We start from the raw sequence: 19,572 nt of genomic DNA, 5'->3' as shown, positions 1-19,572 counted from the left end.
CATTATTAAAAAGCGCCGATCTGGACCCTACAGTTGCCTCTCATTATCGTCCGATCGCAAGTATACCTCTTTTCACAAAAATGATGGAGTCAATTATTTCTAGACAACTTTCCAACTACTTGGAGAAATTTTCTATTTTGTTACCATTTCAACATGGGTTTAGACCAAACTTTAATACAGAGACTATCCTATTATCTTTAATCTCAAAGATTCTAAATTTACAGATACAAAATAAATGTGCAGTATTGTTGCAATTTGATCTGTCAGCTGCGTTTGATGTCGTTCATCACAACATCCTGATTCATATGCTATCAGATATTGGTTTAAACCAAGTTGTACTGAATTGGTTTAGTAAATTCCACTAATTGCGATCTTATGAGGTATATTTGGAAATTCAGCTGTGGGGTGCCACAGGGCTCTCCGCTGTCACCAATCTTGTTCAATGTATATATGACTTCTCTGAAAAAATTTTGCCTTTCTTCAGATATTTTCATTTTATTAGAAGTTGATCCTGGGGGGCGCTAGTGAGCACCACAGTAAATGGCTGCCTGTTAGCTGTGCTCCGCCGACCGAATTACTAAAAAGCCTCCATACGTGATTTCCACGAGCATTTTGCTTGAGCCAGCGATATCGTTATTTGAACCAACGATGGCTGCATCAAAATCCGGAAAGAGAAAGAGTGTTGAGCCGATTTCGCCGCAAAAAACAGCGCCGGCAAAAGAAGATGATGACTCGCTTCACACTGTCATGGCTGAACTCAGAGCCATGCGTGATTTGCTTACTTCCACCAACCAAAACACGGAAGATATTAAAAGCGATCTGGCTTCCCTTAAGGTGGAAATGGCTGTGTGCCGGTCTAGAATTGACACGGCAGAACAAAAAATCGAGGTTAATGCGGCAAATATAAAAGACTTGCAGCGTCAAGTAAAAAAAATCGCCATCTTGGAACACGAGCTCGAAGATGCTCAAAACAGATCTCGCCGAAATAATTTGCGTATATTGGGGGTCCCGGAGTCACGAGAGGGTAAGGACACTATAGCATTTCTACAACTGATGATACCTAAGCTTCTTAACACCACCTTTCAACATGAAATGGAAATTGATAGAGCGCACCGTGTGCCCACACATGTGCTAGAGGCTGCTGCCAGACATCCAAGGCCTATTGTGGCGCGTTTACTGAGATACACTCAAGTTATGGACATTATGAGATTGGCTAAACTTCAGCAACCATTAAAGTTTGAAGGGAATAACATTCTCATTGTTCCAGATTTGTCTAAACAAACTGCTAAGCGCCGCAAACTCCTATTGGAATTTCGTCCTAAACTGAAGCTCATGGGTGCCAAGTATGGCATGTTCTACCCTGCCACTCTCCGGGTTACTTACAATAATACCACCAAGAATTTCTCTCATCCCCACGAACTGGCTGACTATCTGGAAGCACAAGCTCCAAGTACCATCGATAAAACCTGAGCTACCCGGATAGTCCATTCAGAGGATGCAGTTTCTGGGGCTTCAGAGAGCTCTGTGTTGTGACTGCTGTAATCTTTAGACATAGTCACGAATTTCTTTTTACAGTTATGTTTTCTATGTGTGCTTGGCTCACGAAACATCGTTGTTGTTTCACTGTTTTTGTACTCTACACTTACTATGATTTTCTTGGCTCATGTTTGATCTGTTAGTAAATTCACATTAATCTAATATATAATCTTCGGTCGACGTTGAGCTAGCTGTGGCTAGCCTTTGTGGCCTCTCTATCCCGTTTCACTTATTCTACCAAATGTCTGTTTACCAAGGTTTATACTCACAAATCAGATATTGCTAATAGTGTTTTCCTCTTATTTATGTTATGTTTTCATAATTCTTTCAAGTTTACTCACGTGCTTTTGAGTTATACTTCTTTCTGTGACTGCTGTATATTACATGAGACAAGGATGATGTTTAATAAGTCTATACAGGTGATACTGCACTGTTTTTATTTCATGTTGCATAGGATCTGCTTTCCATTACTGCTTTATATTGACACACCAGCTATGGGATATAATTATGCCTTCTTACCAATAGAGAGTTTGACATACCTGACATTGGTGACTTTTACTAACATACCTACCTTACTCATAATGACCAAGCCTTATCATATAACACAATGGGGGGCTACATTATTAGTATGCAGATTTGTATATATGCTTTACTCTGGTATTGTATTGATGAAACATTCGTAATATGGCATTAACGTTTAGTTCCCTTAATGTTAAGGGACTTAACAACCCTGTTAAGTTTCAAAAGATTAAGGACTACATATCCAGACTACAAACAGATATAACTTTTATTCAAGAATCGCATCTCTCAGCTAAAGATTCATCCAAAATTCAGTTTTCATGGGCTTTCCCCACCGTATTCTCCCCAGCTGATGGTAAAAAGAACGGGGTCATGATAGTCATAAAACGCAGACAAGATATTAAGATTGTAAACCACAGCTCTGATACTTTGGGTAGATGGATCTTGCTTTCCTTAGAAGTGAATGGGAAACCTATTACCTGTTTGAATATATATGCTCCTACTGTTGACACCCCAAGTTTCTTTGATACATTATCTGATATTCTTTTAGCAACAGAGGGATCCTCTTATATAGTAGGGGGTGATTTCAATTTAGTTCTTGACCCATCCATAGATCGACAGTCACATGCTACATATAAAAAATCCAGATCATGGTTTAAACTTCATGATTTCATTTCCCAATTTGATCTAATTGATTCATGGAGAGTCACACATCCTACTGATCATTCATTCACTTACTATTCACCCCCACATTCCACATATTCTCGTATAGATTATTTTCTAATTAGTGCCTCTCTAGCTACCAATCTAAATTCTACTGATATTAAAGAAATTGCCATTTCAGATCACGCAACTATTCTATTATCCTTTAAGAATATTTCTACTTCTATTCCTTACCGACCATGGAGACTTAATAATTCACTCTTACAAGATCCAGAATTTGTGGAATATATCTCTGCAGCCATTACAGACTTCTTCATATTTAATATTTCTTCAACTAGTTGCTGGGTGACTCTTTGGGACACTTTTAAGGCCTACATTAGAGGTGAAATAATATCTCGTGCTGCATATCTCAAAAGAAAGTCACTATCTTTGATCAAGGACTTGGAACTCAAGATAAAAAATTTGGAAACATACCACATCGCTCACCCCTCTGACTTGCAAAGTCTTATGCAGCTGCGTGCACTCAGAATAGAATACAACGCATTGCTCAGTAAAACTGCTTCTCATACGTTACTTATTAGAAATGCTTCATATTACATGGAAAATAACAGATGTGGACATAGTCTGGCCCAGTATTTAAAGGGTAAATCTTCTAAAACTTACATAGCTGCTCTGACTGGTGAAAATAATGAGCCTCTGACTAACTCTAGAGATATACTCTCCCACTTCCATCAGTTTTACTCATCTCTATATTCCTCGGATCTAAACACTTGCTCTTTGGCTTCCACATTTCTGAACTCTCTTCCACAATCACTTGTTGATGATTCTCTCATTCAGGATCTAGCACGTCCCTTATACAAAGATGAAATTTCGTTATCCATTCGTCAATTGGCAAAAAATAAAGCTCCGGGTCCTGACGGCATCACAGCCGAATTTTATCAAACATTTTTACCTCAGATACTTCCCCATATGTTTACTTTCTTTACAGCTCTTTTGCAGTCTGGTGTTGTCTCTGGTACATTTACTGAAGCCACAATTATTGTGTTAGCCAAACCTGACAGATCACCTTTGAATGTAAACAACTATAGACCTCTCTCTCTAATAAATACTGATGCAAAAATTTTTGCTAAACTCATTGCCACTAGATTGATTCCTAGCTTACAACAAATTATTCAACCAGATCAAACAGGTTTTCTGCCAGGCAGGCTGTCGGGAGACAACACCAGACTGTTAACTGATGTAATTCACTTGTCCAACTCTATTCAAACCCCGTTACTTCTCATGGGTTTAGACGCCGAAAAAGCGTTCGACCGCATAGAATGGGGTTATATTTTTCAGGTTCTACATTGGTATGGGTTTCCGAATTATATTATTTCTATGATTAAACTCTTATACACAGCCCCAACTACACGATTATATATTAATGACTTGTTTTCTGCTCCGTTCTGTCCTAGGAGAGGTACCCGACAGGGCTGCCCCCTATCACCACTCCTTTTCAACATCGCGCTAGAACCCTTCTTAACAGCGATTCGTATTAACTCTAATATAATAGGTCTAAAAATTAACTCAGTTGAAATAAAACTCTCGGCGTACGCTGACGACGTCCTCCTATACACTACCCCTGGATCTATTCCTCATATATTAGATTTAATTTCCACATACTCTAAAATATCTGGATACAAATTAAACTTGACTAAAACTGAAATTATGCCACTCAATTGCCCAGAATTTCATGCGGAAATTAAACAATATGGATTTATATGGTCACCAAATAAGATCAAATACCTGGGAATATATTTTGGCCCGACAGTTGATGACACACTTACATATAATGTTGAATATCTTCTTACGAAACTCAAACGTCTCTCATCAAGTTGGTCGCCCCTAAAGCTCTCTTGGTGGGGCAGACTAGATACTATACGTATGATGATGATCCCGGTCATCAATTATACACTTAGTATGATCCCATGTGTACTTCAACCTTCTGAGTATAAAAAATTAGAACAAATCCTGTCCTCCTTCTTATGGAACGACAAAACTCCTAGGATCAGCATGCAGAAACTTAAATGTCCCAAAATAGAAGGAGGGGTTAATTTCCCTAATATACAGGATTACCATATGGCCTTCCTCTTGCGTCAAAGCTCTTTGTGGTTTCACACAAATCAGACATCTCATACACCTTTATGGGTGACTCTGGAATCGAGTAACTCTCCTTTCCCCCTACAATACATGCCTGCAATGCAGACTATACATGATGCAACTAAAAATCCGGTGGTAACTTCTACTATACATGCTATAAAAGAATTTGATAAAATATCTGAAATTCCATGGGCTTACTCCCTGCTCTCTCCGATTTGGAACAACTCCAATTTTATGATTCAGAATAAACCAATCTCTTGGAAAGATTGGCAGACTAAAGGAATATGGTCAGTTTCTCAAATATATGATGGGCTTAATTGGACACCTTTTGAAACTTTATGTAGATTATATAATTTACCTCCTTCACAATTTTTTAGGTGGTTACAATTGACCCATTGTATTAAAAAGGTACTTAAGACGACTACGGTTACCACTGATATCCCTACTTATATCAATTGTTGCAAACTACTTGCTTGTTCACCTAAAGCAGCATCTAAATGGTATAAGCTCTTACAAGGATATAGATGCTCTTTCGATCTGAATATTAGAGAAACTTGGCATAAAGAACTTGCTATAACCCTGGATTCGACAACTTGGTCGGAGATATGGCTCTCCACTGGTAGAGCTCTCCATTCTGCCTCTATACTACAATCAGCATTTTTTATATTACACAGAGCGTTCTGGACGCCCTGTAGGCTGGCTAAAATGAACACATCACTATCCAAATTATGCTGGTCTTGTAATCTTCATGAAGGTACACTTCAACATATGATATATGATTGTCCTATGCTTGGTACTTTTTGGCATAAGATCTGGGCTGACATCTGTGCCATACTACATATTGATGAGTGTATCTCATTCTCAGTGATTATTATAGGTGCACCAGCTATTAAGACACCTCTGACTGACTCTGAGGGTATCTTATTGAAAGCACTCCTACTTCTAGCAACCAGAGTCATATTATCCAACTGGAAAAATCTATCAATGGTTTCACATGCTGCATGGTGGTCTAATTTGTCTCTCATTGTAAGATATGAACTTGTACATGCTAAAAAAGTAGGTTCATTGACCCGCTTCCATGATATATGGGACCCCGTGTTACATTACTGTACAAAATACGTCTGACTTATTTGATACTATTGATGCTCTCTGAGATAATTTTTATGTTCTGTCATTGACATTGCTTTATACTCTTGATGATATATTGCCTGTATAACCATCCTCGATTATAGTCCTTAGTATATTTGCAACTCTTTATATATATGACTCTAGCACGTGATACTTGATCCTCTTATTTTCTGATTTACTTATCTCCTTGATCCTCACAGACATTGGTATACTTCTTTGTAATTACAATGGTTGATATGTTTTTTTGTTCTCTTTTGTACTCACAAAATAATAAAAATTTTACTGAACTTAGAAGTTGATCCTGATCTTAACAACCTGGTCCCTAGTATTGACTGCTGCATTTCTAAACTTCACCTGTGGGCTTTGTCTATTGAAATGAAACTGAACGCTGCCAAAACCAAATTGCTTTGGACTGGGCCAAAATTAGAAAACCTCCCTTCCTCTGTTACATTAAAACCAGGTATTGCATTACATATAGATTTTTCATCTAGAGTCCTGGGTGTCAGCTTGGACTCATCAGATAAATTCCTTGTCAAGTGTTTTTTTAGTCTGTGCATATTGAGGAAGGTCAGATCACTATTCCATCAAGAACATTTTTCAGTATTGGTACAATTCACTGTGCTTTCTCAGCTAGATTATTGTAACTCAGTTTATCTGGGCATTAAGCAGAGCAGTCTAAAACGACTTCAGTTAATACAGAATACTGCAGCTCATTTTTGGGAAACAAAAGTATGATCGTGTTTCCCCTTTGTTGATAAAGCTTCACTGGTTCCCAGTTCGCTTTAGGATCCAGATTAAATGCGCATGCATAATCTTCAAGCTTCTCTATGAAATATTTGATCCTTTTGTCCCCTTATGTTGGAATACCCTTAGACTTTGCCATTTGAGAAACACACAAAGATATAAGTAAGCCTTCCCTTCCTTTAAGGGAATTATATCTGCTGGGAAGCTCAGTCGATCTTTTGTTTTCAAGTTTATAGAGATCTGGAATGAACTTCCTGACTTCATTAGATTTTTAGGCCAGCTGCAACTATTTCATAAATTCCTGAAAACTTAGTTCTTCTCGCAATTTTTAAATGGTTTAACTACAGCCTCAACGAAATAATAATATTTTAGTTATTTTTCTTATGCTTTTCTTATGTACTTTAGTTTTTAATTAGTTCTTCCTTCTCCTATGTTTTCTGCTATGTACTCTAGTCTTAATTATATGTGAACCGAGTCGAGCTCCACTGGAAGATGACCCGGTATATAAACCAAAGATTAGATTAGATTAGATTATACCAGAATCTGCAAACTATGTGAATTGTGAGAAGGTAGTTCAACAAATAGTGTTATTACTTCTGGCTGCAGACCCGGAACCCCGATCTGAAGCAGACATTCAAATTGAACGTGCTCACAGAGCTTTAGCTACACCCTGGGGAAATAAGTCGAGAGATATAGTGGTCTATTTTAAAGATTTTAAGACCAAAGAAGCTATTCTACAGAAGGCCAGATCTCTCCCTGTTCTTAAATAGGAATCAGTGGAGTTTGAAATCTATCAAGATCTGTCTGCTGTAACCCTGAGACGTCAGAAAGATTTGAAGCTCCTACTACACTATCTGGTCGAAAAAAAATATAAAGTATAGATGGCGTCACCCTTTTGCTTTTCTTTTTTATTTGGAAGGCTCTCTGTGCACTATGAGAACTTTGTCGGAGGCCTCCCAGATCTTTCCTGGAGTTTGGTTTGTGCAGCCCTTTCAATCTTCACCAGATCGGATGGCTAGTGGTCGCCAACCTCGGTGGCAGTGTACCAGATGGGAGGGTGGATGCCTGAAACATCATTCGCTGGATCCAGAGCAGAGTTTACAGACTGGCACCTGAAGAGACTGTTCTACTGGTGACCTGATCTTTTTGCACTGTGTGATGCAGTTATTGTATTGTGCTAGTGCTGCATAGCTTTTTAGCTGTGTGATATGAGACTGTGGGTGCTCAGTTATGCACTAGGGTTGGTCTTATGCCTTTATTTGTTTGCTTCAGAGAGGGTTGAGTATTGAGCCTCCACCACGTTGGGTGGTCGGATCGTCAGTTTTGGGAGGGCACATGGAGAAGGGCCTTTCCCTTCTAAGATCACAGGAGTGTGCTTTTTTCTTTTTTTGTTAGTGCTCTCTTGAGTGGGACTTCTAGATGGGTGGGGGGTTTTGGGGAGTGGGGTTGGAGGGGGAATAGTTTTAAGGTATTTTGGGAGGGGGGTTGATAGAGTGTATAGTTGGTGTTTTGCTCAGAGTATGGCTTTATGGGTGATTTGAAATTTGTGTCCCTTAATGTACGGGAGCTCAATGTCCAAATGAAGCATCACCTCCTTTATAAAGAGTTGGCGCGTCAAAAGGCTCAGAGAGACCCACCTGCTGCCTAAACATGAGCATGTGCTGCGGCGTTCCCCTGGGTTTTCTAAAATTTATTTTGCCTCTAATCAACAGGCTAAAAAGACTAGGGGGGTTGCTATTCTCATACACAATAGTTTGCAGATGAAAGAGGTGCGTGACACGGAGGGGCGTTATATATTATTTGGTTAAAATCTTTCAGAAACATTGTTGTGTCTTACTAGAATGTTTCTTACTTAATGTGGGAGTTCCTGGGTTGACTCCCCCTGAGCAGAAGCTGGCGGCCTGTGGCTTTATGGCAGCTCGCCTGGCCTTGGCACAGTATTGGCGTACCCCCAATATTCCTGCTATTCAAACTGTATATTCTCATTTGGATTATTTGCAATTGATGTCTAAACTGACAGCCTTGAGACTTAACACTCTTGTTGCCTACTCTAAGATTTGGGACCCTTATGTCAGATGGAGACAACACTGCTTAATTCTGTTTTTTCTGATTTCTGTTTTTCTGGTCTAGGGGGGGAGGGACTTTGGAGGGAAGGGGGGTTGTTGCGGGTGTTTTGATTTGATGCCTTTGTATTCTATTTTTTTTGGGGGGGGTTGGAGGGAATAGTTTGCCACTTGCTTTATTCTTTGCATTTGTATTATTTGGCTATATTCTTTTTGGCTGCTGTTATATGTGTAAAACTTAATAAACAAAGTTATTAAAAAAAAAAAAAAGAATCCTAATCACATAGGGGTTCCTCACCAGAGGATATGAACTCCTCATCTAAGAAACCATCAGGCAGATCTCCCTGCATTCCAGTTGATCGTTCAACAAGCCAAGAGAACTACCTGATTTCTCAGACCCTAAAGCCTCAGGATTTAATTCAACTACAGCTCTCAGCTTCTCAGATGGAACTGGAACCTCAGAACTCAAATTTGGAGTGGAGGAGTAGACTAACAGTTGGTGCAGTGGGCTTTGATCCTGGTAAACTGGGTTAATTCCCACTGCAGCCCCTTGGGGCAACCCAACTTAGACTGTGAGCCCACTAGGGACAAATAAAGTACCCTCATATAATGTGCCCAGTCTAGTAGAGCTATAGATATGATTAGTAATAGTAGCAGTAGTTTAAACCAGAGTTAGCTGCACAGCACTCCTTTTTAAACAAAAAATGAGGAATAGGAAGAAAATATATCAGAAAATTGTATAGGAATGTTACATCAGTGTCCTTTCTAAAAACTTAAGGCCTGGATAGGCCTGACACCATTTTACTGAATCCATCTTTGCTTATCCATAAGGAAATTTATTGAATCAGCTATTTTGAAACGAAGACTATGGATTTAGCTATGCTACAAAGTTCAGCTTGTAAAAGTATGTAGAAGCAAGTTATAAGCATGGTATTGACATTTGTCCTGCTTCTTTATGATCTTGGCTGGATGTGCTGTATTAACCTTGGAAGAAGGTACATGAAGAAGCCTATTCACCCTCCTTGGGTCCAGTCCCTGATTGAGATAAATCCTAATTGATCAGGCGACTGTTCTGAAGGAATGCCATAAGAATCAGGTGCAGATAAAGTAGGTGAACAGTCTCAGTCAGAACGTAAATATGAATCATATAAACTTGGAGACACTGTGTGTCGAGGAGAACACTGTCTATGAGATTTTCGACTTCTTCGGTACTGATCTGATGAAGAGGACTGATGAGTGTCTCTCTTACACTTCGAAGTGGAAGATCGATGCCCTGAAGAAGAGTGTCGATGCTTTGAAGTAGAAGATCGATGCTTTGATGAGGAGCACCAGTGAAACGAGCGAGAACATCGGTGTGAAGATCGATGTCTGGAAGGTGAACGAGAAGGGGAATAACCGTGTCTCACAAGAGATCTCTGAGGAGTTTGATGCTTCAATGGATAGCTAACAGCAGTAACTTGAGGCCCTGTAACACTATGCTCAAGCTGAGCCGGTACCAAGGAAGTTGATGCTAGCACTTGCATGTTACTGAGCTCTCTCTGGAAGAACTCATTGAGTTTCTTCTGAAAAGGCGGCACCGGTACGGATGGCTCAACAGCCGGTACCATTGGTGCAGCAGGTTGTCTCGGAGTGGGTGACCTTGATGAGGATACATACCATGTAGGAGACACAACCTGCGAAGCTGGAGAGTGGTGGCATCATTGTTGTTTGGTCTGCATCAAGGGACCGATGCTGTAGAGATCTGCGACACTTGTTTGGAAGGAGGCTTAGCTGGCTTCCCTGATGCCAGAATCTCTTATGATGTCGATGCTGGAGTTTTTGATGTTGACACCTGTGAAGATTTGGTGATATCCATGGCAGCGCTGAACATTTGCTCCTGCTAAGCACGACGGGCTTTAAGAGAGCATGACTTAAAGATGAACAGTGAGAACAAGTCTCAATTTTATGTTCAGAGCCTAAACATTGAAAACACCAATTATAAGGGTCTGCAACAGAAAGATACTGCTGACACATGCCACACTTTTTAAAACCCATCAACAATTTCGACAGATGGAAAAATTACTTCAGTAAGATTGAACTCAATTGTCGCTGAAATTTATGAGAGAAAAGAAAAGAAAATTAAATTATTTTTCCTTCCCTCGTTGTTTACAAAAAAATAAATAAAGAAGAAAAATTACGTGAAAGCGGGAAGGCAAAGTTAGGCTGAACATAGTCCAGCCAAACAGTACTTCTTTGCTCTGTGGAAAACAAATAAGTGAGGTACCATGAATGGGCAGGAAGGCAGTTGCGCATGAGCGGTGCGGGCAGTCGCAAAGTTTCTAAAAATTTTAATTAACAGTTCACCTGTCAAACTGTCCGTACCAGGTTCCATGGATGATATAACTCATATGTGAGAATATGCTGCCTGCTTGTCCTAGGATAACATAATGTTTGTATGCTGCAAAACCTTGTGGATTCTTGTGGTTAACAATTTTTAAAAAGGCTGAACATCAACAGTGAACTATAAAATAAACTATACCTGAACTTATCAATCAAATAAAGTTATAAGAATTTTGCATATAAATAAGTTTTTAACAATTTCCTGATGTTTGATAAGATAAGTAAATGGAAAATAACCGGCAAAGGTCTGAATTCCAAATAGCAGCTTGAAATGAAAGCAATCAATTGTGGTATCTTTTATAATGACATCCTCTAAATCAGGGGTGTCAAACTCAATCACATAAGGGGCCAAAATCTAAAACATAGGCTAAGTTGCGGGCCAAATTTTTTATTAAGATACTTAGGGACCCTTTTATTAAGGTATGCTAACCAATTTAGCGCGCACTAAATGCGCACCTTAATAAAAGGACCCCTTAGTCTTAGTAGAAGTATAGGGTTACAACCTCTCTAACCCCACACCGGCTCTGTGATGTAAACAAAATAAATAAAAAAAGAGATTTTTCTTCTCTTTTAGGTCCTAACACCAGTTCTGGCAGGATACACATTTCAAACCTGACATATAATCACAAAATGGAAAATACAATTAATTTTTTCTACCTTTTGTTTTCTGGTATTATTCAGATCATGTTGGGGTCCCAGGCTCTGGTTGTCTTTTGCTAACTCGCTTGCCAGGGCCCCTCCTTTCTTCTTCCCTCCCTCCCTCCATCCCGGTAGCTGAAGACAGGCACCTCCCCCCAGGTCTGAGACAGGAAGGAGCATCCAATATGCGCAGATACTGAGGTAGGAGAGGGCCTGAGGCCAAAGAGGGACCAACAGCGCACAACCACTGTTCCTTCCCTCCCTCCATCAGGTGCAGCGCAGCTCCACCAATGTTAAAAGAAGCTGCATTGAAATCGGAGTCCTGATGCTGCCGTAGCACATTCCCTCTGCCTCGGTCCCACCCCTCCTCTGATGAATGGGACTGCGGCTGAGGGAATATGCTACGGTAATGGCAGGGCTCCAATTTCAATGCAGCTCCTTTTAACATTGACGGAGCTGTGCTGCACCTGATGGAGGGAGGGAAGGAACGGCAGGCCAAATCTCAACGATGGGCCAAATTTTAGTACCCCGCGGGCTAGAGTTTGCCATGTCTACTCTAACTGATGGAAAATCAAATAATCTCAGTATGCCTGAGGAATGTCTAGTATTTGAAAAATTAAAATGATCAACTCTCGTTCACAGGGCAGTTTAACATTGACCCCACTAATCACCTTGAGGAACAGATTCCAGCTGTTACAGGAGGAACCTGCCAATGAGGTACAGGAAGTTGTCCACCAGACGATTCCGGTTCCGGAGACAACAGATCAGCTCCCCCCAAAGAAGCGCAGAGTGGTAGTCATTGGGGATTCCCTGTGAGGGGCACCAAGGGACCAATTTGCAGACTAGATATGCAATCAAGAGAGGTTTGCTGTCTGCCAGGAGCCAGGATCTGAGATGTAACCGCCTGCCTAGACAGATTTATCAAGCCACATGACCACTTCCCCATGCTTCTCATCCACGTTGGAACGAACGGCACTGCCAGGAACACCACAGAGAACATATCTGTAGACTTTGGATCCCTGAGTGAGAAGTTGAGGAGGATGGAAGCACAGGTGGTCTTCTCCTCGATCCTCCCAGTGAGAGGCAAGGGGAGAGCCAGGGAGGATCGTATCCAGAGGACAAACGACTGGCTGCACGGATGGTGCATGGAGATGAACTTCGGATTCCTGAATCATGGAGAAGCGCTTCAAGGACTACAGGGACCCGACGGACTTCCCCTGACCAGAAGGGGAAAGAATGTCTTTGGACAGCGACTATCCTGCCTACTTCATAGGGCTTTAAACTAGGTAAGTTGAGGGAGTGTACCCACTCACGTGCTGGCGCAAGTAACCAACTTGGCGAGGTAAGCTGCCAATCCATTTCTGAGTCCGAGGTAAGTATACACTGCATTTCTGAGTCAGAGGTAAGTGCACACATTGCAAACAGTATTATAGGAGTCCAATTAGCTCAAGCAGGAATATCTACACAGAGACATAGCAAACATAAGGTATGGAGGGCTATGTACGTTAATGCCCACAGTTTGGGCAATAAGATTCTGGAATTAGAGACGGAAATGAGGAACGCCGACCTAGATGTGGTGGCGATATCCGAGACTTGGTTCATGGACTCCCATGGGTGGGATATGGCTATACCGGGATACAACTTACTTCGGTGGGACAGAGAGGGCAAAATGGGAGGAGGGGTAGCACTATTCACTAAAGAGGACATCAAAGTTACCAAAATCGCAGATGTCAATTACACCGGGGAATCCCTCTGGGTGAATTTGGCTAGGGGGAAGGACAAATGCCTGTATCTTGGTGTAGTATACAGACCTCCAAGACAACAGGAGGACATGGATATAGAATTAGTCAAAGACATTGAGAATATCACTTTGCATGGAGACACAGTATTGTTAGGAGACTTCAATATGCCTGATGTGGATTGGAAGAATCTTTCCGCTACGACCAGCGGCAGCAGGAAGCTATTAACCTCTATAAAGGGAGCGAGACTCAGACAAATGGTATTAGAGACCACTAGGGATCGGGCGATACGAGGCCTAATACTCACCAACGGAGAAAGTGTCACAGAGGTCTCGGTAGGCGATACGTTGGCCTCCAGTGATCACAACATGATATGGTTCAATCTCAGGAAAGGTTTCACTAAGTCAAGTACATCAACCAAGGTCCTCAACTTCAAGGGCACAAACTTCAAAAGCATGGGAGATTTTGTCCATCGGGCACTGCAAAACTATGCCGAAACAGATAATGTAGAGGTAATGTGGTCAACTCTGAAATCAACCTTACACGAAGCAACCAACCGCTACGTCAAATCAGTAAGTAAATGGCGAAGAAACAATAGACCACAGTGGTTCTCTGCGGAGATCTCAGACCTCATAAAAAAGAAGAAAAGAGCGTTCATCCTCTACAAAGAATCAGGGAAGCGAGAATCCAAGGAAGACTATCTGGCAAAGTCAAAAGCGGTCAAAATGGCAGTCAGGGAGGCCAAACTCCGAATGGAGGAGAACCTTGCGAAGAACATCAAGAAGGGCGATAAATCCTTCTTCCGGTATATTAGTGACAGAAAAAGAAACACAGATGGGATAGTATGCCTTAGGAAACCCGACGGGAACGGACTCCGACAAAGCCAAACTTTGAAATGAATACTTCACTTGCGAGGCGCCGGGATCCGGCCCTCAGCTGCCGACGAGGGAAAACTCGGAAGACCCGTTTTGAAATTTCGAGTTTACGCCCAGCAGTGTCTACGAGGAGCTATCAAGACTCAAGGTGAACAAAGCTATGGGACCGGACAAACTACACCCCAGGGTGCTCAGGGAGTTGAGTGACGTCCTGGCGGAACCGTTATCCATGCTCTTCAATCTTTCCCTAAGTACAGGAAGAGTCCCGTTGGATTGGAAAATGGCTAACGTCATTCCACTCCACAAAAAGGGATACAGGACGGAGGCTGAGAATTATAGACCGGTGAGTCTCACATCGATAGTGAGTAAACTTATGGAAACACTAATCAAACGCCAATTGGATACGATCCTGAACGAGAAGAATCTACGAGATCCCCATCAACATGGTTTTACGAAGGTAAGGTCCTGCCAATCAAATCTGATCAGCTTCTTTGACTGGGTAACAAGAAAGCTGGATATAGGGGAATCCCTGGACGTCGTGTACTTGGACTTCAGCAAAGCGTTTGATAGCGTCCCACACTGCAGGTTATTGAGCAAGAGGGTTCGATGGGACTGGGTGAAACATTAACCACATGGGTTAGGGACTGGCTTAGAGGCAGACTTCAGAGGGTAGTGGTAAACGGTACCCTCTCTGATACGATGGAGGTGATCAGCGGAGTGCCGCAGGGCTCGGTCTTGGGCCCGATCTTATTTAACATCTTCATAAGAGACTTGGCTGAGGGGCTTTGAGGTAAAATTACATTATTCGCCGATGATGCCAAACTATGCAACATAGTAGGCAACCGCACAGCAGATGAAAGCACAGTGCCCGATGAAAGCTCAATGCCTGACAATATGATGCAGGACCTACTCCTGCTGGAGCATTGGTCAAAGACTTGGCAACTAAGTTTCAATGCCAAAAAATGCCGCCAAAGTGCACAACCTTGCATTTTTTGGCATTGAAACTTAGTTGCCAAGTCTTTGACCAATGCTCCAGCAGGAGTAGGTCCTGCATCATATTGTCGGGCATTGAGCTTTCGTCGGGCACTGTGCTTTCATCTGCTGTGCGGTTGCCTACTATGTTGCATAGTTTGGCATCATCGGCGAATAATGTAATTTTACCTCAAAGCCCCTCAGCCAAATCTCTTATGAAGATGTTAAATAGGATTGGTGAGATCCTAGCAAGGACTGTAAATGGTGAGATCCTAGCAAGGACTGTAGCAGAATGTGACTTGGGGGTGATCATTAGCGAAGACATGAAGACTGCCAATCAAGTGGAGAAAGCTTCATCTAGGGCTAGACAAATCATGGGCTGTATCCGTAGAAGTTTTGTCAGCCGTAAGCCCGAGGTACATGGTGCGACCCCATCTGGAATACTGTGTACAATTCTGGAGGCCGCATTATCAAAAAGATGTGCGGAGAGTTGAGTCGGTTCAGCGAATGGCCACCAGGATGGTCTCAGGTCTCAAGGATCTCCCGTATGAGGAACGACTGGGTAAGTTGCAGCTGTACTCACTCAAGGAACGCAGAGAGAGGGGAGACATGATCGAGACGTTCAAATATGTCACAGGCCGTATCGAGGTGGAAGAGAATCTCTTTTTCCTTAAAGGACCCACGGCAACAAGAGGGCATCTGTTGAAAATCAGGGGTGGGAAATTTCATGGCGACACCAGAAAATATTTCTTCACCGAAAGGGTGGTTGATCGCTGGAATAATCTTTCACAACAGGTAATTGAGGCCAGCAGCGTGCCAGATTTTAAGAAAAGATGGGATTGGCATGTGGGATCTCTTCATGGAAGTAGTTAGGGGATGGGCCATTAGTGTGGACAGACTAGATGGGCCGTGGCCCTTTTCTGCCGTCATGTTCTATGTTTCTAGATACCCTGGAGCCATACCATACAGGACCTTATAACACAAACATCCCAACTTAAACAGCACCCTGGCTTCAACAGGAAGCCAATGCAATTGCTCTGTAGTATGGGGTTATATGATCTACCTTTTTCAATCTAAAAATTAAACGTACTGCAGTATTTTGTATCAATTGAAATCAATAAAAGATTTTTTTGAAAGCCTCCCAAATGTACAATATTGCAATAATCTAGAATACCCAAAACAAGTGACTGAACTAATAATTAATAGGAATTCTCATTAAAATAAGGCCCGATTCACTATCCACTCTGGACACAATGTGAAGTGTATTCAAATTGTGACTTCAGCGCACCAGATGAATGCTTGGCAAAAAACATCTTGGTAGTTTCGAGGAAATACAAACTTTCAATTATAAGTGATACTTACATCAGGTTCTAATGTCACACAGCGCTGGAATGCTCTTGCAGCACCTTCATAGTCTTCTAAAGCCAAATAGGCACAACCCAAGGAAAACCAAACACCTAGCTGGACACAGAAAAGGAAGAAGTATTTAGGATAGAAGAAAGGACTGCTCTTATATTCAAGGCAAAAACTACACCTTAATTTGTTGACTACTAGCTTAAAATAAAGAACTTGTTTTCAACTGGGTTTGAAAGGATTCGGGGAGGAGGGGTGATTCACCCACGCCAACACAAAGTCAACTGCAGAGTGGAGTACCTTGAAAGCATTTCCAAAAATTTCTCATGAATCAGATCTCATGCTTAAACCATTACAGTAATTCTCAGGAAAATCTTAAAAAACATTTCATACTAGCATTTCAAGAGGACTCCAATGATTAAGAAGCCAAGTTCATTAGTTGCAATTTCTTTAAATGATTTCTTCTATTTTCTAGTGGCAGATTTTTTGAGATTCAGCAGTAATCAGTGCAAGATGTGGAAGAGGGGATGGACAAAACTAGAGGAGAGATAGAACGATATCTACAGGCAGTTTCCGATTATGAATATCCGACTTATGTTTGTCTTGTGGTTATAAATGGGGGTCCTGCTTGTCCCTTCTATGCCCAACGCGTCCCTCTTCCTCCTTTCCGTGTCCCAAAGCGCCCCTCTCCCTACCTCCCTCCATTCTGTGTCCCAAGTTTGTGCTCTCTTCCCACAGGTGTGTACATGTGTTCTGGCTGGATCCCTCCTCCTCCTGCCTTCCAGCCACACCTGTTTCTCTTTGCAAAGCATTGAGCAGTGGAAGCTTTCCCTCCGATGTCAGAGTGAAGGCTTCTGGTTCAGCTGCAATGGCGTTAGAAAGAGAAACTAAATTAAACTAAACCTTAAGTTTATATACCGCGACCTCTCCATAATTATAGAGCCCTCTCCATAATTATAGAGCTCGGCACGGTTTACAAGAGCTTAATAAAGGAAGAAATAACACATTGGGTTTGGAGGTTGAGTATAGGGGGGAGGAGAGCATTACATTTTTGTGCAAAGCCTAGTTTTCAGGTGCTTACGGAATAGTTGGAAGAAGCCCTGATTCAGTAGTGGGGTAGTAAGATTGTTCCAAAGCCCTGTGATTCTGAAGAAGAGAGATTTTCCCAATTTTCCCGCATAGAAGATACTTTTTAGCGAGGGGAAGGATAGTTTGAGTTTTTGGGTGGGCCTGGTGGTGTCAGGACTCAAGGAGTTCCAAGATAGTGGGATTAGGGGAGGGAGGATGCCGTGTAGGATTTTAAAAGTTAGGCAAGCACATTTAAAATGAACCCTGGAAATTATTGGGAGGCAGTGGAGTTTGGACAGAAGTGGGGAAACATGATCAAATTTGCATTTTGCGAAGATCAACTTGGCCGCAGTGTTTTGAATTAGTTGAAGTCTTTGAAGACTTTTTTTAGTTAGACTTAGATAGATGGAATTACAATAGTTTAGTCTGGAGAGGATGATGGATTGAACAAGGACGACAAAATGTTGTTGGCGGAACCAGGATCTCACTTTCCTCAGCATGTGGAGGCTAAAAAAGCATGATTTTACCAAGGAGTTGAGGTGGTCGTTGAAGGAAAGAGAAGAGTCGATGATGATGCCTAGAACTTTGCTTGAGAACTCAACCTGCAGTGTGGCGTCAGAAGGCAGTGCGAAAAGGGTGGGCAGCTGTTCTAATTTTGGACCGAGCCAGAGAAGTTTCGTTCTGGACTTGTTCAGTTTCATTTGAACTGAGAGGGACCAGGATTGGAGTTTCATTATGCAAGCTGTTATGCTCTCAGAGAGGTTGGTAAGGTTCGAGCCTGTCTCGAGAAGATCAAGGATAGATTGGAAGGATACTCTCTAGGGGAAAGATCTGGTGGAACCTGAATGAAATTAAGAGAGTAACCTTCCCTAATGATTGTGAGGACCCAGAGGTTGGATGTAATAAGCTCCCAGCATTGGTAAAAATGATGGCGACAACCACCAATGGGAAGAGGAGAGGACAGAGGCAGAACGATTGAGGTTATGCTCTGTGTTAGATGGTCAAAAATACTGAGAGGCCTTGGATGCAGCAGGAGTCTGAGGTTTTTGCTGCCGCTGCTGTTGTTGCTGCTGTTTCTTAGGAGGCGGCCTTGAATAAGGTGCTGACTTTTGAGGATAACGCCTATGGTAAGATGGAGTAGCCTATAATCCTTAGCAGTGGAAGGCTTTGGCTTGACTATGGAGGCAAACGACTTCTCATGCTCAGATAAGCGTTTTGTAGCTGTCTCAATAGAGTCATCTAACAACTCATTGCCCTAGCATGGGATATTGGCCAGTCGATCTTGTAGATTCGGGTCCATGTCCATGGTACGGAGCCAGGCAAGACGGCGCATCGCCTCCGAGAACGCTGTGACTCTAGAGCAGTGGTTCCCAACCCTGTTCTGGAGGATCACCAGGCCAAATGGGTTTTCAAGATAACCCTAATGAATATGCATGGAGCAGATTTGCATGCCTGTCACTTCCATTATATGCAAATCTATCTCATGCATATTCATTAGGGCTAGCCTGAAAACCCGACTGGCCTGGTGGTCCTCCAGGACAGGGTTGGGAACCACTGCTCTAGAGGACATTTCAAATGCATCATATGCAGCTTGAACCATATGCATACGAAGTTGAGCCAGAGTGTGATGCATGTGCTGAAACTCTGGAAGTTGATGTTGAGGGAGATACTCGAAAAATTAGGCATGGCATTGACCAAATGCTTCAGATAAGAAGTAAAGACAAAGTTATAGTTCAAAATGTGGTTTGTCATCAT

General features: G+C 42.0%; 1 protein-coding gene across 3 annotated transcripts in view; it reads right to left on the bottom strand.

The window, feature by feature from the left end:
* The window catches only part of TTC27 (tetratricopeptide repeat domain 27), a 677,043-nt gene that overhangs the window by 125,050 nt on the left and 532,421 nt on the right, over positions 1–19,572 (bottom strand). For all 3 annotated transcript variants that reach the window (XM_033935684.1, XM_033935685.1, XM_033935682.1), the window contains one exon: positions 16,759–16,857. In XM_033935684.1, coding sequence (XP_033791575.1) covers positions 16,759–16,857 — 99 coding nt within the window. The remainder of the gene's footprint in view (positions 1–16,758; positions 16,858–19,572) is intronic.

Source organism: Geotrypetes seraphini, chromosome 3, assembly GCF_902459505.1.
Source record: "Geotrypetes seraphini chromosome 3, aGeoSer1.1, whole genome shotgun sequence".
NCBI lineage: Eukaryota > Metazoa > Chordata > Amphibia > Gymnophiona > Dermophiidae > Geotrypetes > Geotrypetes seraphini.
The sequence above is the reverse complement of the archived record's forward strand: the minus strand, read 5'-3'. Positions and strand labels throughout refer to the sequence as shown.